The sequence below is a fragment of the Orbicella faveolata genome, unplaced genomic scaffold (genome assembly GCF_042242905.1).
Source record: "Orbicella faveolata isolate gen_17 unplaced genomic scaffold, um_ofav_v1 contig_27, whole genome shotgun sequence".
Lineage (NCBI taxonomy): Eukaryota > Metazoa > Cnidaria > Anthozoa > Scleractinia > Merulinidae > Orbicella > Orbicella faveolata.
The window spans coordinates 1-18,243 of NW_028301555.1; the positions used below are offsets into that span (position 1 = coordinate 1).

The 18,243-nt window shown below is 43.6% G+C and overlaps 1 protein-coding gene and 1 pseudogene across 1 annotated transcript; one reads left to right on the forward strand and one right to left on the reverse strand.

Moving 5' to 3' along the window:
* On the forward strand, positions 1 to 555 carry LOC149106984 (large subunit ribosomal RNA; annotated as a pseudogene; the record flags this gene model as incomplete).
* A 3,038-nt stretch (positions 556 to 3,593) lies between these two features.
* Positions 3,594 to 16,478, reverse strand: LOC149106985 (uncharacterized). The gene is made up of 3 exons (XM_089297222.1): positions 15,946 to 16,478; positions 6,694 to 6,831; positions 3,594 to 5,955 (listed from the first exon to the last, which is right to left on the reverse strand). Exons 1-3 carry the CDS (start codon positions 16,259 to 16,261, stop codon positions 5,495 to 5,497), a joined length of 915 nt encoding a protein of 304 aa, XP_089153348.1. The 5' UTR covers positions 16,262 to 16,478; the 3' UTR covers positions 3,594 to 5,494.
* Between the last annotated feature and the right edge of the window lie 1,765 nt (positions 16,479 to 18,243).

Below are 18,243 nucleotides of genomic sequence, written 5' to 3' on the forward strand. Positions count from 1 at the left end.
TGACCTTGTGAAAAGACATGAGAGGTGTAGAATAAGTGGGAGTTCGCTGCGCCGGTGAAATACCACTACTCTTATCGTTTTTTTACTTATTGGATGGAGCGGAGGCGAACCGCAAGGTTCACTTTCTGGACTTAAGCCGCCCGCTCGCGGGCGGCGATCCGAGTCCAAGACACCGTCAGGTTGGGAGTTTGGCTGGGGCGGCACATCTGTCAAATGATAACGCAGGTGTCCTAAGGTGAGCTCAATGAGAACAGAAATCTCATGTAGAACAAAAGGGTAAAAAGCTTACTTGATTTTGATTTTCAGTATGAATTCAAACCGTGAAAGCGTGGCCTATCGATCCTTTAGTCTTTAGGAGTTTTAAGCTAGAGGTGTCAGAAAAGTTACCACAGGGATAACTGGGCTTGTGGCAGCCAAGCGTTCATAGCGACGTTGCTTTTTGATCCTTCGATGTCGGCTCTTCCTATCATTGCGAAGCAGAATTCGCCAAATGATGGATTGTTCACCTACCAATAGGGAACGTGAGCTGGGTTGAGACCGTCCAGTGCTGAGCCATGATGACCGAGAGTGATCTATTACATATCATCTCGATATTTGAGGAAGTTTTTTCCTAGGATGATTGTCACATAATTGATAGACTTGACGGTCCCCCGGTAAACGCCTGTTGTGCGTGGCAAAGTCGGTATGGCGGGATCCGACGTCGATATATGTGTGGAGCACTGTCAGCGAACGCTTCGAGTGTTGTTGGACAAGTTGCTGGTTACCTCCATGTGGTGTTATCCGGATACTGGAGATGCTCATGATATCCTGCTAAGTAACCAGCATCTAAGAACTTGACTGACAGCAAATGACTACTTACGACTTTTGGATTAGATACTGAGGGCACGACTGAAACGGCAATGGCCTTGAATTTGGACACGACTGAGTTGGGGATCTCAGGACTTTAAAATCCTCACCAAACTTTTACATTCGATAAGTTACATAACAATAAAGTGGTCTCCGATCAGTTTGATACCACCATGAGCTCGCCACAACCCCAAAACGTAGTACTCATGGGTAAGTACAATCGGTTAGCCATGAAGGGACGTACACTTGCTGATTATCCTTTTATTGTACCTGAACAGGACCATGATCGGACTAAAAAATCGGCTTACAGGAGGTGTAGCCAGAACCTCTTGGGTGCTGCTTTGAGGCATTTTGAACGCATTACACGTTCCACGGATGATATGGAGTTCCAAATTCGCCAACTTGACCTCCTTGACATCCGCCTGAGATGGCTACTGCATTGCGCCATGAAACTTGTCTGGGGCAGTAAAGGTGACCCAAGACTCCGGTACATTTTGGCGGAGGAATCGCGTACCCCTGGGGCGCGCCCTCAACAGGTTAGGGCACGTGCACGAACCTTGGAAGGCCTTTCTGAATCGGACGCCAATCGCCAATTCGGTGACGACCGGCCGAATATAGCCAAGGCGATGGCAGCCGATACGGATGCGGAGATTTCTATGAGAGCTCTGCATGACCACTGGGTTGGTCAAATGACAGGGACACTCTTGTCAGCGGAGGACCTTCCTCCGTTTCCTAAGGGAGAAGAGTACTTAGCTGATCTCTGGCGATCGGCGGTGCCAATCCCAAGGGAGAAACGTCTGTCGCAGAAGGACATTCTTGAACGCACTATGTCCTTTGGATGGGCGCAAGGCACCCGGTTACGACGGACTAACGTATTTTGCGTACAAGGCCGCGGACTGGAATGCGCTGCTCAAATATTGGACAAGTCTCTTTAATTGGCTACTCCGGCACAGGGTTTTCCTGCCTAGTTGGAAGATCGGCTTACAGGTCTTTTTACCAAAGCCCAATAAGTCTGATTATAGCCTACCTAACAGCTGGCGACCCATCACCCTTTTTCCTACAGTCTTTAAAGTGGCGTGCCGGGTTATCTCTATGAGGGGCAAGTAAGCATTTGATGGTTGCAGATCAGACGAGCCCCGCCCAGAAAGGTGGGATACCAGGGGTTAGTGGCACTACTGATGCCACGTTTCTCCTCCGATCTTGCATCGACCATCATCGATGGCATAAGACTAATCTGTACGTCTTGTTCATGGATGTGGCGAATGCCTTTGGCAGTCTGGAACTAGGTCTCATCGAGAAAATCACCTCTTTGACTAGTACCGATGCAGGCACACGGGGATGGTGGATTGATTCCACACGGGGATGTTCTGTCCACATCAAAAGTGGCCGAAACCTCTCCCCACGTATCCACGTTACTAGGGGTGTCGCGCAGGGGAATACCAACTCTGCACTTACTTTCAGTACCATTAAAAATACTGTAAATCTCTGGGTGAACCATGAGTGTGTAGGGTATAGATTGTATGACACCTTTATTCCAGATCTTAGCTATGTAGACGACGAGGCCGTCTTATCTGTTGAATTGATTGGGTCAGCTAAAGTTTAAAAATGGCATAATTAATCATAGTTATTACGTGTTGCATAAGAACGATAACCACCCTTAGAAAGGAAGTAGTCCTTTCCGAGCATCTCTAGACCTATTGTTTTCCAATATGGCTTTCAACACGTGATTGCGTTAGCTAGTTAGAGTTGCTGTAGGTGATATTTTTGAATAAATAAATATTTTGAGACAAATAAACCTGACTGTCAAGGCACCTTCAAAGTGCAGAAGAGCTCTTGACTGACAGCAGACGTGTCAGCACCGGGAGTCGATAAAGCTTGATGTGGTTAAGGCCCCGTCCACAAGTATCCGGATATTTTTGAATCGGCAACTTTCCGGATTCAAATATATCCCCGTCCACACGTAGCGTATTCAAATCGAATTCGCCTGTCCACACGCATCCGATGGTATCCGGATTCACTCTAGAAAAACTAGGCCTACACGTTGTGCCGCCTATACAATTTTAAAAAGTTTAAGTCAGGATTATAAAATACAATCTAAAATAATTATGTGTTAATAATAAGTAAAAACGATAATCATATGTTCAATAAATAATATAACAACAAGGGGGGGGAGGGGGAGGTGGGGGGGGTTAGGTTAAAATGCCCAAAAGGTCAAGTTTCTTTATTCTGCTTTTAGAGGCCTTCAAAGTTCCAATAGTTCTGTGTGACCCTGGTAGCAGGTTCCACAGCTTTGGCAGGTAAAGCCAGGATTTCGGTCCTTAGGTTGTGGCGTTTACCTTAAGCAGTTTTAGAATGTCAGTTTCCCTCATATCGTATTTAGTGTTTCTAAAATCTAATTCACTTTTAAATTGAAAATAGTAGTTTACAACGTTAGAAAAGAACTAAAGAGATAATAATAAACCATAAAGGAACGAGGATGGTTAAGGAAGGAGAAGATTAACCCGGATTATAAACGACGAACTTCAAATATTTAGGATAAACCTTTCAAGATTGGCAAACCGTGACGTAGCTCCTTTAATTCCAAAATGTTTTCCCAGCGCTCTAACAGGAAAAACAAAAAACTTTTGTGTTATTGTTCGAACTTAATGGAAGAAATGCCACCCCCAGTATGTTTGTTCTTCCACTATGGTTTTTTAAAGTTACATCTAGGAACCACATTCTTCCATGAAAACAACCAAAAAATCTGATGAGTTTTTAATACACTTTAATCAACAGGACACTTCTTAGTTTATCAGATCTGATATAGTCCAAATTCACATTAGAGCAAGTCGAATTGAATTCAAAACAACTAGTCGAGTTTTCACTTGCTAAGACTTATGACCTATTGTGTTTTACATGTAGTGGATTCTTATAATGTAGAATGCTCTTTGTTCAGTCCATTTGAGACGACAGACGCCTTTAGAAAGTTAAAGATCAGCTCTCTGCCTGGGTCTTGATATATTTTTATGTTTGTATTGAAATTTAGACTCGCATTTCATATTCAAAACAGGCTTAATTGCATTTTCCACGTGGTTCATGATTCAATGTATTCAATGTCAAGGCCGTGTCCTCCTGGCCTGCAAAGGCATACAGAAGAGTTATTTTCTTTTAATTGAACTATGATGAGCTTTGACAGAAAGAAAGTAAGGTATCAAGACTATCAGGACATGTGAAATTTCTGTGGCTATATTCTGCACGAGAAGTTAAAAGAGCCAAAATTTTTCTGATTGAAAAAAAGTAACATTGTCAATTATTTCCATCTTTTTTGATGAAACTTTAGACTACGAGTAGTCCCTCTTTCGCTTAGTCCGTCGTGCGTGACGCGAAAAAAAACCGCGAGAAAAAATATGGCCGCGCGAAATCCTGGAGCAGTCCCTCTTTCGCTTAGTCCGTCGTGCGTGACGCGAAAGAAAACCGCTAGAAAAAAAATGGCCGCGCGAAATCCTGGAGGCAGGAGCTCGCGAAAGACGTTACACGTATCTCGAATGTTGACAACACACTCTCAACGCTCCTAACACAAGCCAATGATATTTTTGCGTTGTGATAGCAGCACATAATTCAAACTCTTGGGGTTAGGCGGTAGTCCCTCCCTCCTTTCGCGCGCTCCTCGCCTCCAGGATTTCGTGGGGCCATTTTTTTCTGGCGGTTTTCTTTCGCGTCACGCACGACGGACTAAGCGAAAGAGGGACTACTCCAGGATTTCGCGCGGCCATTTTTTTCTCGCCGTTTTCTTTCGCGTCAAGCACGACGGACTAAGCGAAAGAGGGAGTACTCGTAGTCTAATGAAACTTTTTTAGTCTAATGAAACAGTTTTCTTCATTGTTATGATAACAACTGCCCCGGACAGTATTTGTTTTAGATGCGAAAACATACTGCACGTGCGGTTGCAATTATTCTCCATTAGTAATTTCATAATCGGACCAGGGCTTCCTCTGTGATAAATTATTGGTTTGTTTTGCTTATTCTTAATGAAGCCTGCTCCGTGGTCTTAAAACAGTGTTGAGTTCGGGCTTCTGTAAATAATTCAGACACAGTTAGACAAAGTGGCTCCTCAAAGAAAGGAGTACTTATGGTAAGTATCAAGCCTATGTACGTACACGCATGGTTTCTTCTTTTATCATTCGCAAGCTTTAATTTAGGTCGGGTTACCTTACTTGAGAAACTATAGAATCTCATAAGTTACAAGCGGTGTTGCTCAAAAGGAGTCTTATCTTCCTGCCACTTATATAATTAGCTTTGACGAGTGAAGATTTCTTTTGATAGTCTTATGGGCCTGTCTACATGGAGATAGGGTAATCTTCCTAGAAGGGTAACCCTTCTAGAAGGCTGAGGGTTTCCCCCGCTTTCGTTTACATTTCAGGATGGGCCTAGCCTTTAAGGAGGGTCAATTTTTTTTCAACCAAGGTGCCGCTTTACGTCAGCTCCACGTTTAAAGAGGGAAGGAGGGGCGGGGGTAGGAAGGTAAGCTGAGAACTGAAGTAATATGTCTACAGCCCCTTACGTCATTTAAATATCAGGCAAGATTAATATGAGCCGCCTTAACGTTAACGTTGTTAGTGTCAATTTTATAATCTTAACTGTGCCAGATAAGTCTTAGGCACGTGTGATATTAAGCATACCAAGCATAAACATCAACACATGTTGTGCCACTGTTGTTATCTTCACTATTGTCGATCCAATCCTGTCCGTACCATATCTGTAACTCCTGACTGCGTGACACAGACACCTTGATAGGAAGGTCCGGGAAAACGAGCGCAGGGGAGGTGTGGGTAATTCCGTTAAGACTATAAGAATGGTTTTTGTCAGTAGCCCTTAATTCTCGGGCAGATGGCAGGACAGCTTCTTTCTTTGCATTGGTAATGATAGTCATCAAGCCGTTTTTTCCAAAGGTTGGTTCACGTGTGCAGCCCCAGTACGATGGTGGCAAATTTGGGTTGCATCTGATCGAGCCTGACTTGTGGACAAGCTTGATTGTCTTAAGAAGTCCACTCTTTGTGATGTTGAAGCCACCATACTTGTCATCTCGCGCTCCAAAGCAAACAGGTTCTGTATTTATCTTTTGCCAGTTCTCTAAAGTAAATGAATTTCATTGAAAGGCGTCACAAATTAATACAAAAATTAAAGGTAAACCAAAAACTATTTGGAAAGACGGGAAAAAAGGCATAAATCAAGGCAATCACAAATATTCTAACTCAACAAAACAAGATCTCAGTAAAGAGTACGTACTGCTGGGTATACCAAAAGACAAGTTCAGTCTCATTAGGATTTTTTTCTCGTCTTACATGGTGGGTTGACCTAGTAGGGGACCTAGTGTTCTTTTGTATGCCCACCTGCCTCATAGCCAATCTGTAAAATAAATAAATACATAATATAACAAACACGAAAGACCATATTTGACCACATTTCCAAACACTGAGAGGAGAGTTGAAAATGTGACGTGCAGCGGAGTATTTTTAAGGAAATTCAAGCGTTGGTAAATGTGGTCAAATCTTGAGAGTTTGATATATCTTCTCAATAGGAACTAAGGGAACTGCCAGAGTTTACATTCGTTACGGTCGCTCTTTTCTAAAGATCTCACGGCGGGCATAAATTTAATAATTTTCCACATCATCACTGATCATGACCTCCAAATTGTATTGCACGCTTTGCTTTCTACTTGTGGCGTTGAAAACAGAAAGACCGCTTGCCACAAAACAGATTGAGTGATCGATCAGTCGACTCATCTACTCTTAAACCCATTTTTTAAAATTACTTCTATTGCGATGCTAAAAGGTTAAACTACTTTATCAATAAACTAAAACTCGGCACCTTCACAGCGAGCCATGATTGCATGACCATCTCCATCAGAGTATATCCAGTAATCCCCGTTAACCATCTCATTTCCTTCACTGGCTTTGATCTCAGTGCACGATTCAGCAGGAAGCTCTTGAATGGAACCAAGAGAGACTGCAAGAAAAATAAAAGGAAACTATGGAGAAGTCGTGTATACATTGCTTACAAAATGAAGAGGTCTCCTTCGATCAGCTCCTCTATGCTTGACCGGGTTTTGAAGATAACAAGGTCATGAAAAAAGTCAAAATAACTCTGCCCTTGAGGCACAATATATGCAGGATTTTGTTTGTTACAATTTAAACGTTTATCCCACTCCGAAAACTAAAATAATTGAAAAACTTCCTCTTAACACCTGTGTGGTCCTTACAAATTTCCCGGAACAACTTGACCTCCGGAATTTTTGCGTTAGCGTAGAGTAACTCTTATATCCAGTTTTGTAACTGCGTTTCTTATTTTATTGTTTACCACAAGAAAGTTTGGTTTGGATCCTATGGACTTATAAGTTGTCCTACGTATGTTTACAATTGTTTTTTTTTTGTTTTGTTTTGTTATGATTGATTCACAATTTTGCTGATATAATGCTAGTCCGAGAGTGCTGGAAGGTTTGCTCATAGTTTCACACATAAGATTCACTCACAAATCAAGGCTCGCTATCTAGCCAGCTGGAAGTTATAAACTCCCTTTGAGCTTAGAGCCGGATTGACAAGCCAATATATGTCTCAGGAAGTTTAAAGACTCTTCTCAGTCAATATCTACACACAAAGTTAATCCTTAAGTCTTTCAAACAGCTACTGGCAATGACTCCGTTAAACTTGGGGAAGGAGAAGGGACCTAACCAAGGTTTACACAGAGGCTCTGTTACAAGTAGAACGTGAGGGACTGGGCCCAGCCCCAGGTTACTTATTATTATGGGATCGAAAATCCCACGCGTTGGCGAGAATGAAAACGAAACGAGGATCGATGAGAAAACGTGTTGTCATTGTAGTTTTGTAGTAGTTCCTGTGCGAGATTGAGTAGAGTGTAACATTTGGTGACCCCGACGTGACAAAGAAACCATCGAAATGTCTATAGAAGTCGTCGAAGAGATTCAGATAGAGGTGAGAACAGCAATTTGTCAGCTTAGCGAAGCGAGTCTTCGAGAAATCTGTGCGGGACTACATATCGAAGTTAAAGAGACGGATACGGGACGTCTGGCGTTAATACAAATCCTAACGAAATATTTAGACGCCGAAGAACTCGGAACTGAAGCACTAACGAATCTCAGAGAAACAATTAAAGAAAAGAAACCGGCAACGAAGGACGCGAAGAGTGAACAAGAGGGTGGTGTGAAAACCGAACATGTGGATCAGAAGTCTGCTGTCAAGTCAAGCACAAATGCAGTTACGCCTAAAGAAACCACAGCGATTCCACCGTTCAGGAAGGAATTTAAAATATCGGGACAGATTGGAGATTCACGTCAGAAAGATCGCTTGAGCTTCACCAGTCTTGCTCACCAAATTAACGCTGGATTGAAACGGGGCTATAAAGAAGAAGAAATTGTCGAGGCCGTTATTCGAGCCATCAATCCAGGCCTTAGATTGAGGAGCTACTTGGAAGGTAAGCCCGATCTAGATCTTGCCAGATTACGTAAAATACTCCGGTCACATTACCAAGAAAGGGGGGCTACGGAAATGTATCAGCTGCTCAGTTCGGCAGTACAGGAAGCTGGGGAGACCCCTCAGGACTTTCTTGTTCGCCTCCTTGATCTAAAGCAGAAAGTACAGTTTGCATCTCAAGAAGCAGGATCTGATTTGAAGTATGACCCAAAGCTGGTACAGTGCATGTTTCTGCATTCATTATTAACTGGGTTACGGAATGATGACATTAAAATGGAGATAAAACCATGCCTGCAAAACACCCAAGTGGAAGATGAAGAACTTTTTGAGAAATTGAATGCAGCAGTCAGTAATGAAACAGAAAGAATGCAGAAGCTTGGTTCCCGTCATGACCAGCTCACAAACCGAACCCCCACACAGCTTGTAGCTCAATTGGCCACCCATGACGGCAGCCATGCCTCAGTTGAAGGTAAAACCCCAGAAAAGCCACCAAAAGTTAACCTTCTTACTGAAGTTAGAGAGTTGAAAGCGGAATTGGCTGCTATCGGGGAGGGCATGGAACAACAAAGCCGCGCTAGCCCTCACCCACAGTACAACCCTGTAGAGGAAGGGAGGGTTCGCCCTAGAGGGTGCTGGAATTGTGAAAGACAAGGAAGGGGTTTCCGTTGCAACCATTGTTTCAACTGTGGTGATGTCGGCCACTTCAGTTACCAATGCCTAAGGTCAAGCCGAAGGGGCGATAACTCAGCAAGCCCCCAGGGAAACAGACAAGGGTTGCCCCCACGGGACAAGGAGCAGCCCCCCCGATTCATGAGCAGTCCCAACAATGCATGAACTGTGGAAAGAGGGAGGATTGGGCACATCAATACTTGCGGTGTTCACAGTGCCATACTAGCCACTATTGTTCAAAAGTTTGTCAAAGGGAACATTGGGAGAAGCATAAGAAACTATGTCAAGCCATTAGCGAAGTTGAACTGAGGGAAAGGGCAAGTGTTGAAACATTGAAAACGTCGTTCAGTTCCCACCTAACCCCGAGACAACGCTCTAAACTCACCAAATTAGTGGGAAGAAAATGTGTGGTTTCCTGCTTGATTCAAGGGGAAAAGGTGGATGCCCTGTGGGATACCGGAGCTCAAGTTTGTGTTGTGTCCAAACATTGGAAAGAAATTAACCTACCAAACGAGCCAGTAAGAGACATAAGCGAGTTATTGGGTGAAGATGGATTAAATCTCCAGGCCGTGAACGGTACAAAAATCGCATATGATGGCTGGATTGAGGTAGAGTTCCAGTTGGTTGGGGAGGACGGGTACTCGGAGCCATTGACAGTACCCATACTAATAGGAAGTGAAGATAATCAGGAGTATCCCATCATCGGCTTTAATGTCATTGAAGAGGTCATTAAGAGGAGTAGTAGCCCCAACACAACCAGCCTATTGCCCCGAATAGTGAATGACTCGTTCCCATCTGTGAAAGAGGGCGAAGCAAGAGCGCTGGTTAATTTCATCCAAAGTATGGATGATGAAGCTGACACCGGTATGCTCAGAGTCGGCAGACAAGACATACGTGTCCCACCAGGAGAGACTGTGAGAGTCAAATGTCAGGTACACTTTGGACTATTAGAAGAAGATTTGCCTGTTGTGTTTGAGCCCAAAGAGGAAGGGGCGTGGCCTGAGGGGCTAGAAGTTCAGGGCTGTCTCCACCGAATCTCCCCGAGGTCTTCGAGCCGAATGTATGTTCCAGTATGCAACAACACCGAACGAGAGATGACCTTACGTAGGCGGACAGAACTGGGCACTATACAGTTAGTGCAGTCCGTCACGCCACTGCCAGTCGAAGCTGAACAGAAACAAGAGAAAGAGGAAGGTGAAACTTGGAGTGAGGCAACCAGTTATGAATGGGAGCCAAGTCAGCCCGAACAAAGTAAAGCAAAGTGGACTCCCCCAGTTGACTTGAGCCATTTGTCAAGTGAGCAACGGGTGATTGTCAAGGGGATGTTGAGGGAAGAATCCGGGGCCTTCGCTATAGATGATGGTGACACTGGATGTGCCGAACATTTGAAATTGGAAATCAACCTGAGAGATGACGTCCCAGTACAAAAAACATACAATTCAATTCCAAAGCCCTTGTACGAAGAGGTAAAGTCACACTTGCAGGATATGATCAATCGTGGTTGGATAAGCAACTCAAAGTCACCCTACTCTTCCCCAGTGGTGTGTGTGAGAAAAAAAGACGGCAGTCTGAGACTATGTGTTGACTATAGGCAGTTAAACAGCAAAACTGAGGATGACCGCCAGCCCATCCCTCGCATCCAAGACATCCTGAATAGTCTCAGTGGGAACACTTACTTTTCAGTGTTAGACCAAGGAAAGGCATATCATCAAGGATTCGTAGCAGAAGAACACCGACATCGAACAGCGTTCATCACCCCCTGAGGTTTATACCAGTGGAACCGGATTCCTTTTGGCCTTAAAAATGCACCGGCAGCTTACCAGAGGTACATGGAGAAATGCCTAGAAGGTCTCCGCGATGAAATATGTATTCCATATCTTGATGATGTCCTGGTGTACAGTAGAACATTTTCTGAGCATGTAGACAATGTGCGAAAGGTACTTAAACGTTTGCAGGAGTATGGTATCAAGCTGAAGACAAGGAAATGTGAGTTGTTTAAGCCCCGTGTTCGTTACTTAGGCAGAATAGTCTCAGCAGATGGCTACACGATGGACTCAGCAGACGTTGCAGCAGTGGCAGCCCTTAAGGAAACTAAACCAAGAACTGTTGGTGAATTGCGCAAACTCCTGGGTTTCATAAGCTATTACCGCCAATATATTCGCGACTTCTCCAGATTAGCCAAACCCCTTTATGACCTACTTTCAGTTAAAGAATGCAGTGACCAGCCCAGCAGAGCTAAAGGACAGAAAGAGCACCCCAAGTGGAAGTTGCCGACATCGAAAGGACAATCGTCATCAAATCACAAAATCCCGTGGAATGAAAGACACCAAGAGCGATTAAACTTCCTAATTGAACTTCTTATGCAGCCAGGGGTAATGGCTTACCCTGACTTTGAACGACCATTTGTACTGCACACGGATGCCTCAAGCGAAGGACTTGGGGCGGTGCTCTACCAAGAACAAGGGGGGAAATTGAGAGTTGTTGGCTATGGCTCAAGGACATTGACGCCCGCGGAACGGAACTACCACTTGCACTCAGGAAAGTTAGAATTCTTGGCCCTAAAGTGGGCAATTACTGACAAATTCAGGGATTACTTATTCTATGCTCCATCCTTCGCTGTTTTCACTGACAATAACCCGTTAACGTATGTGATGTCATCAGCAAAGTTGAATGCCACGGGGCATCGGTGGGTGGCCGAGTTAGCGGATTATAACTTTACAATCAAGTACCGACCGGGCAAGACTAATGTTGACGCGGATGTTCTGTCAAGAATCCCATTGGACATAGACAAGTATATGAGCGATTGTACAGAGGAAGTACCCAAAGATGTCCTTGAAGCAACCGTGGAAGCAGTTAGGGAACAGGCAAAAGGCACAATCCCATGGGTTACGGCAATTGCCGCAGACTTGACAACTCCTGAACCGACATTAAAGGATCTGAATCTAAAACCCTTTAGCCCTAGTGAAATCAAGGAGGCACAGCACTCGGATAGTGCTATATGCCGCGTGCTTTACTACAAGACGCACGGGATCAAACCGGGTGGTGGCCAACTGAAGAATGAACCCCATGGAGTTACCAACCTTATGAGAGAATGGGAGAAACTGGAAGTTGATGAACATGGTATCCTGCGACGAAGAACAAGCTCTAAGATACAATTAGTTCTGCCACACAACTTCATCCCAGTGGTACTTAAAGAACTACACACAGAGATGGGACACCTTGGAGTGGAGAGAGTCGCAGAACTTGCAAGGTCCCGCTTCTACTGGCCACATATGTACCGTGACATAGAGTATTTTGTGACACAACGTTGCAGATGCATCAAACAGAAGAAACCAAACACAGTCACGAAAGCACCTATGATGCACCTGATGACATCAGCACCCTTTGAAGTAGTTTCCATTGATTTTCTACATCTGGACAAGAGCAAAGGTGGATATGAATATGTACTGCTGATTGTTGATAACTTTACCAAATATGCCCAAGCCTATGCAACGCGCAACAAGACGGCCCGCACTGCTGCTGAGAAGATCTACAATGAGTTTATCCCAAGGTTCGGTTTCCCAGCACGAATACATCACGACCAAGGTGGTGAGTTTGAAAACAAATTGTTCCACAACCTAGAACGTCTCAGTGGAGTTGCCAGCTCGCGAACCACTCCATACCACCCACAGGGCAATGGCCAGGTAGAACGCATGAACCGAACGTTACTCTCGATGCTAAGGACCCTCCCGGAGGAAAAGAAATCGAACTGGAAAGATTCCTTAAACAAGCTTATACATGCGTACAACTGCACAAGACACGAAACGACTGGGTTCTCGCCATTTTACCTGATGTTTGGCCGTTCCCCACGATTACCAGTTGATTTGCTGTTTGACCTAGACAACGACCTTCAACAGGGTGATTACCAGGACTATGTAAAGACGTGGCAAGCAGATGTGAGACGGGCCTACGACCTAGCATCTAGGAACACCCAGAAATCGTCAGCCAGGAGTAAAGTGTATTACGACAAGAAGGCTTCCGCAGCAGTCCTACTCCCTGGCGACCGCGTACTTGTTAGAAACCTTTCAGAAAGGGGAGGACCTGGAAAGCTCCGTTCACACTGGGAAGAGCAAATTTATGTAGTTGAGGAACGCATATCTGATAGTCCAGTCTATCGAGTAAAGCCAGAACTTGGCCGTGGGAAACAACGAGTGTTACACCGTAACTTGCTACTTCCTTGTGATGCTTTACCACTGCCTAAACCAACGAGAGCATCATCCAAGACCACCCAACTAAGACCTAGAGTGCCACCTCAGCCTGAAGACATTGGAGAGAGTTCCGATGATGAGTATGAGATGAACACACTGTCCTCTCCAGTCACCCATGAAATAGCCTTTCCGGCGGAAGTAGACACCCCTCCTATGGACCCACAGGACCACTGTGATAATGAAGATTGTGCCACTATGTCAGATACCAGGGACCAACCGGACCCACAAGTGGACACTGGTGACTCGTCAGTGCCAAATTCATCTGTTCTAGATGTGACTGATATGGCCCCTGAGGAAAGTGACAATTCAGATTCAGAGGAACACCTAGAGGGAGCTACGCGACCTAGAAGGGAGAGACGACCCCCTCGGATTCTGACTTACAGTCAGATGGGGGTACCCGAGTACCAACGTTTAAACCCAGTAGTAAACGCAATTCAATGCCCTCCGGTGATACTTCCCTACCAAGTCATGGCCAACTGGCTTGTACCTCACTGCCGGTGTGTTCACTGCACCCCGCACATCCCATTTATTCCACAGCTGCAGTATATACCACAGCCCATATGGACAAACCAGTAATGAACACTCCTGAAGTCACAACTGATTACTCCGAGTATTAACCATGGACAAACAGACCTGTTGCTCGCCTTCTGTGACTTACCTCATAAGCGAAATTTGTGTTGGATTTTCCCTCTAGTTACAAACTGTTAAAGACAAAACCTGCGGATAATGGAACTGCCACAATAAGTATTCAGTTTGAAACATGATGAGAACTGACGCTCCCTCCTAATCATTGTTCTTTTTGGTTTTGTATTTCCTGTTATAATGTCGGGACGACATTTCTGTTGGAGGGGAGTGTGTTACAAGTAGAACGTGAGGGACTGGGCCCAGCCCCAGGTTACTTATTATTATGGGATCGAAAATCCCACGCGTTGGCGAGAATGAAAACGAAACGAGGATCGATGAGAAAACGTGTTGTCATTGTAGTTTTGTAGTAGTTCCTGTGCGAGATTGAGTAGAGTGTAACAGCTCTGCCCCAAGGAATAAATCCTTTCCCTTTGGTATAGTGTTTTTTCCAGAGAAGGTTGCCCCTTCATCGATCATATACATGTAGCTTCCAGCTTGAAGCCCCTTTCACATACCTACAGTAGACCCATTACCGCTCTTTTCGTGGATAAATTAGCAATGAGTGATAAAAATCCCTGCCTCTTGGTCATACCTCCCGCCTGATAAAAAGTGCATCTTGATTCAACTATAGGGAGTCCCCCCCAGCTTGATGCCATACAAAGTATGAAGGTAATGCAGATTATAATGTAGACAATAAAAATAACAATAGTTTTCTTTCTTGGAAACGGAAATCACAACATTTTATTTCTATCTTGGCAATTGTTTGTGTTAATTTCACTTGTAATGCGGAAATATTCAAAACGATTGTTGACAGGTACAATTACTGTGATTCCAATTGTTTACATATCTCGTTTCTAGAAGAAAAATAAAGTTATACATACAATACCAGCCACACTGCCTGTTTGACATAGCTTCAGTGTGCTTGACATGATTGGAGAGTAAATCTCTCCCACAAAAGGTAGATCTACGCAGCCTCTTGGATGCTAATTTGTCTAATATCCGTCTCTTAAATTTTAGGGCATATTTACTCGATCGTGGATGCTGACTTGTATACCATTCATGAAGAAATGTTAACTCTGGTCGAACTGCATAGAATGACGAAATGGAGGGTGAGGAATAACAAAATTAAAAGATAAAACAATTTGAATTTTTTGCTTGAAGTAAGCTAATTTGAAATACAAATTATAAAATCACGGTTTTCGAATTTAAGATACTAGCACCGTCAGAATTTCAACGTCTACGTAAAAAAATAATAGTACAATACAGAAACAAGCTCCCATAGGCTCCTCTCCCATCGAATTTCCTAGCCAAGAAAAAAGCTATGAGCCTAATATCCACGTTTAGTTTCCTGACTTTGACTTGTATCAATTCTTTGACCTTGCCGGCCGCAAGGGTTACAACGTCCTGACAACGTCACATTTACACTCGGTTTGTCTATCACTTCTAGTCAGAAGGAATGTGTTCCACTCAGATTTATTGTTCTTACATGAAATCTGAATTTGTAAGAACTACTCGCAGGGGTTAAATGGGTGATTTTTTTGGGGGGGATATTACTGTCTAGCTGATCTCTGCTCGGGTTTTGACATGTTTAGGAAACCGAGGGCAATCTTCATATTGGTAAGCTTATACACTGGGGCGAGTCGGACTTCCTTCCGACTCTTTTCCAGGGAGGGATCCTGTAGCTCATTCAAGAGACGGATCACAGACCCTGGTGTGTGTTCATAACTGAACGTTTGACAAAACGAGCGGCTCGTCGTTGCACACCTTTGATGATATTGATTTGTTGTTACGTATGCGGATCCCGCGCACTGCTCGCGTATTTAAGATGGAATTTTACTTATAAATAAGAAACATTTTTGTTAATCTTTTGGTGGCAAAGATGCACCTCTATACCGAGAAATCCAGGGAAACGGCTAGCCTTGTTGATAACGCTTCTACCATGAGTATTCCACTTGTGGCCCTTGGGGACAGTTCACCGCCTGTTTTGTATTTGTATTTGTTTATTATATACATGGATTTCGGTTAAATACCTGCTTCCAGAAATTGACACTTTGGCGGGTAGTTACAAATAAACAAGAAGAATTGAGGGGTACCTCTGCCATTTGCCCTTTTCATGTAGTATCTTGTCTGGTCCCGCAGGAAGTCTTCCGGTCTCGCTTCTTTGGTTCTATTGTTGAATTCACAGACGCTTTGATCAATGACGAAATTGTAGCTTTGGCAGGTGACTTCTTCAGTACACTTGAAATAGCAGTGTTCAGGCAATTCAACCTTGGAAGTCTTAAACGTGTGGCCTCTGAGGAACATTCCTCCAATAGAGTATTCCGCTGCATTTTGACATTGGGAAGCAGCTCTAAATACATCAATCCGGGACATCAGGAACGCAACTGAGAGCCAGAACTTGGGATTCATATTGGAATAAATGGTTCAGCGTCTCTGTTGCAGGTGAAATAAAATCGCTTAAAATGACATTTCACTCATAGTTTCTAACAATGGTATCGGTTTTCTATTTTGCTGTAAGCGTCTGTTGCGTTTTATTACTAAACCTTCACAAAAGATTGCGGCTCTGGACCATTGCTAGCCTTTGTCTGAGGCGAGAGCACTGAGCTCAGTGCTAGACTTTGGAAAGCAAAAGCAATGGTCGTAGTATCCATCAGAGAATCTAATTTTCCTAGCTTGATCCCCTTTAATAGGTCTCAATGGCATGGGAGAATTTGAGCAATATACCGAAAAAAGTGAAAGGAGCAAACGTGTTGCGAGTGTAGGCGTCTGATGAGTAATTATTAAAAGATTGTGGTTCTCAACGATTGCTGTCCTTGTTTGTGCACGGCCAAAATTAATGACTTCCTTGAGCTGAAACTAAAACAGTCCGATGCCAAAGGTGCTTTGTGTCACTTATCTCTTTCCTTCTTGACTGCTAGGTTATAATTATTAAAGACGATGCAAGAGGCGAGTTTCATCTTCTTGTAAATCATTCACTGGTCGGATTATAAAAATGTTACACAGAAAAAAAAGTTGCGGAGTGACGCTGCCATTAATATATAACTTCTGACTCTATCAAAAATATTCACTGTCCTCCAAAAATGAGTGTAAGTAATTAATTGTTTCTCTGTCGCTACGGAAACGAGAAAAATTAATTGTCCAAAGTCTGTATTCTCTTGGATTGAACCATTTTGAATCACTCTTCCGACAATGCTTTTGTTGTTATGTGGTTTAATTTGTAGCTAATTGATAAGATTTAGCTATTCATACCTATCGTTCGATACGGAAGGAAAATTATTAATTCAGGTTTCCGAAAGAAAAGGCTAGCTTTCCGCGGAAAGGCAGAACGCATATTTTACAACTGTGGTGTGTACATCACTTAAGTCTAGGCTGTTTTACTACAGTCTGGACTTCATAGGTTAGCATTGTGATTTGGTGCACCTAATGATTTGCTGATCTGTTATCATCTTTATTTTTCTTCTTTCTTTAAAAAGTTTAGTAAAATTTTGCAAAAATACTAATGCAAATGCTGCAATTGATATGATTGAGCTACAGGTACATTATCAGTCATTATAGTGAAGTGACTGTAGGTCGTCCACATAGTGGTAATGTCTTCTCCTGTTCTGATGTTTCGATAAAGATTTAGAACTATTAGTGGATAATTGAATTCCCAAGAACACTAAAGAAACATCAAAATTTTCAATCCCCTGATAAGCGCGTGTAAATTACTATAAGTTTAAGCTGGCTGGCAAAAGCATCCAGCAGTTTCCAACAGTTGTACGCATACTGCCACTGTTTATCAACTGATGCTGTAATATCATCATGACTTGGTTTCGGGAGCAAAGATCATGAAGGGGGTTGGTCCACGTCGACTGGAGGCACTCTCGTGGTTGGTGATTCCGATGCGTGACCGGCAGGACCGGTTGCAGCGGCTGCAGATGAAAGACGTATCAAGATCTGGTGCTGCAGCTGCGAAGTTCTCCCTCTTACTTTTTTCCCCGCAATGTTCGCATTAGTACGTGTGTCTTCGAAGGATGAGACAGCTTGGTGGATGGTGTGACGCCAGGTGTTGCGGTCTGTTGGAAGGGTAGACCACCGGCTATCAGATAAACGTCCAATTATTGATGAACAAGTTGTGTTCACCTTTATTACATAATAAGCTGCCATAGTAACGATAGAGCCTGTTCCAAAAACACCCTTAATTTCAGATTTACGTGCTTAAAGTTTTAAAAACATATTTTAACTCGCGATTTTAGGGCGTAAGATCGAATGGTAGTGAAAATGGCAAAATGGCACTCGCTCGCTCGATACGGTTGGTCGATTCCTGTGAATTAAACGATTTTTTTTTTGGTTCTAAGGTTTGTACCTACATTTGTTGGTTTTTGGCGAGTCATAAACAAACGAAATGGCGG

Excerpts from the sequence above, each read along its gene's own strand:
- LOC149106985 (XM_089297222.1), bottom strand. The coding sequence starts at position 16,261 with ATGAATCCCAAGTTCTGGCTCTCAGTTGCGTTCCTGATGTCCCGGATT. Across the intron at positions 6,832-15,945 it reads GAAAAGGGCAAATGGCAGAG|TCTCTCTTGGTTCCATTCAA; the intron begins GTACCCCTCAAT and ends TTTTTCTTGCAG. Across the intron at positions 5,956-6,693 it reads AATCATGGCTCGCTGTGAAG|AGAACTGGCAAAAGATAAAT; the intron begins GTGCCGAGTTTT and ends CATTTACTTTAG.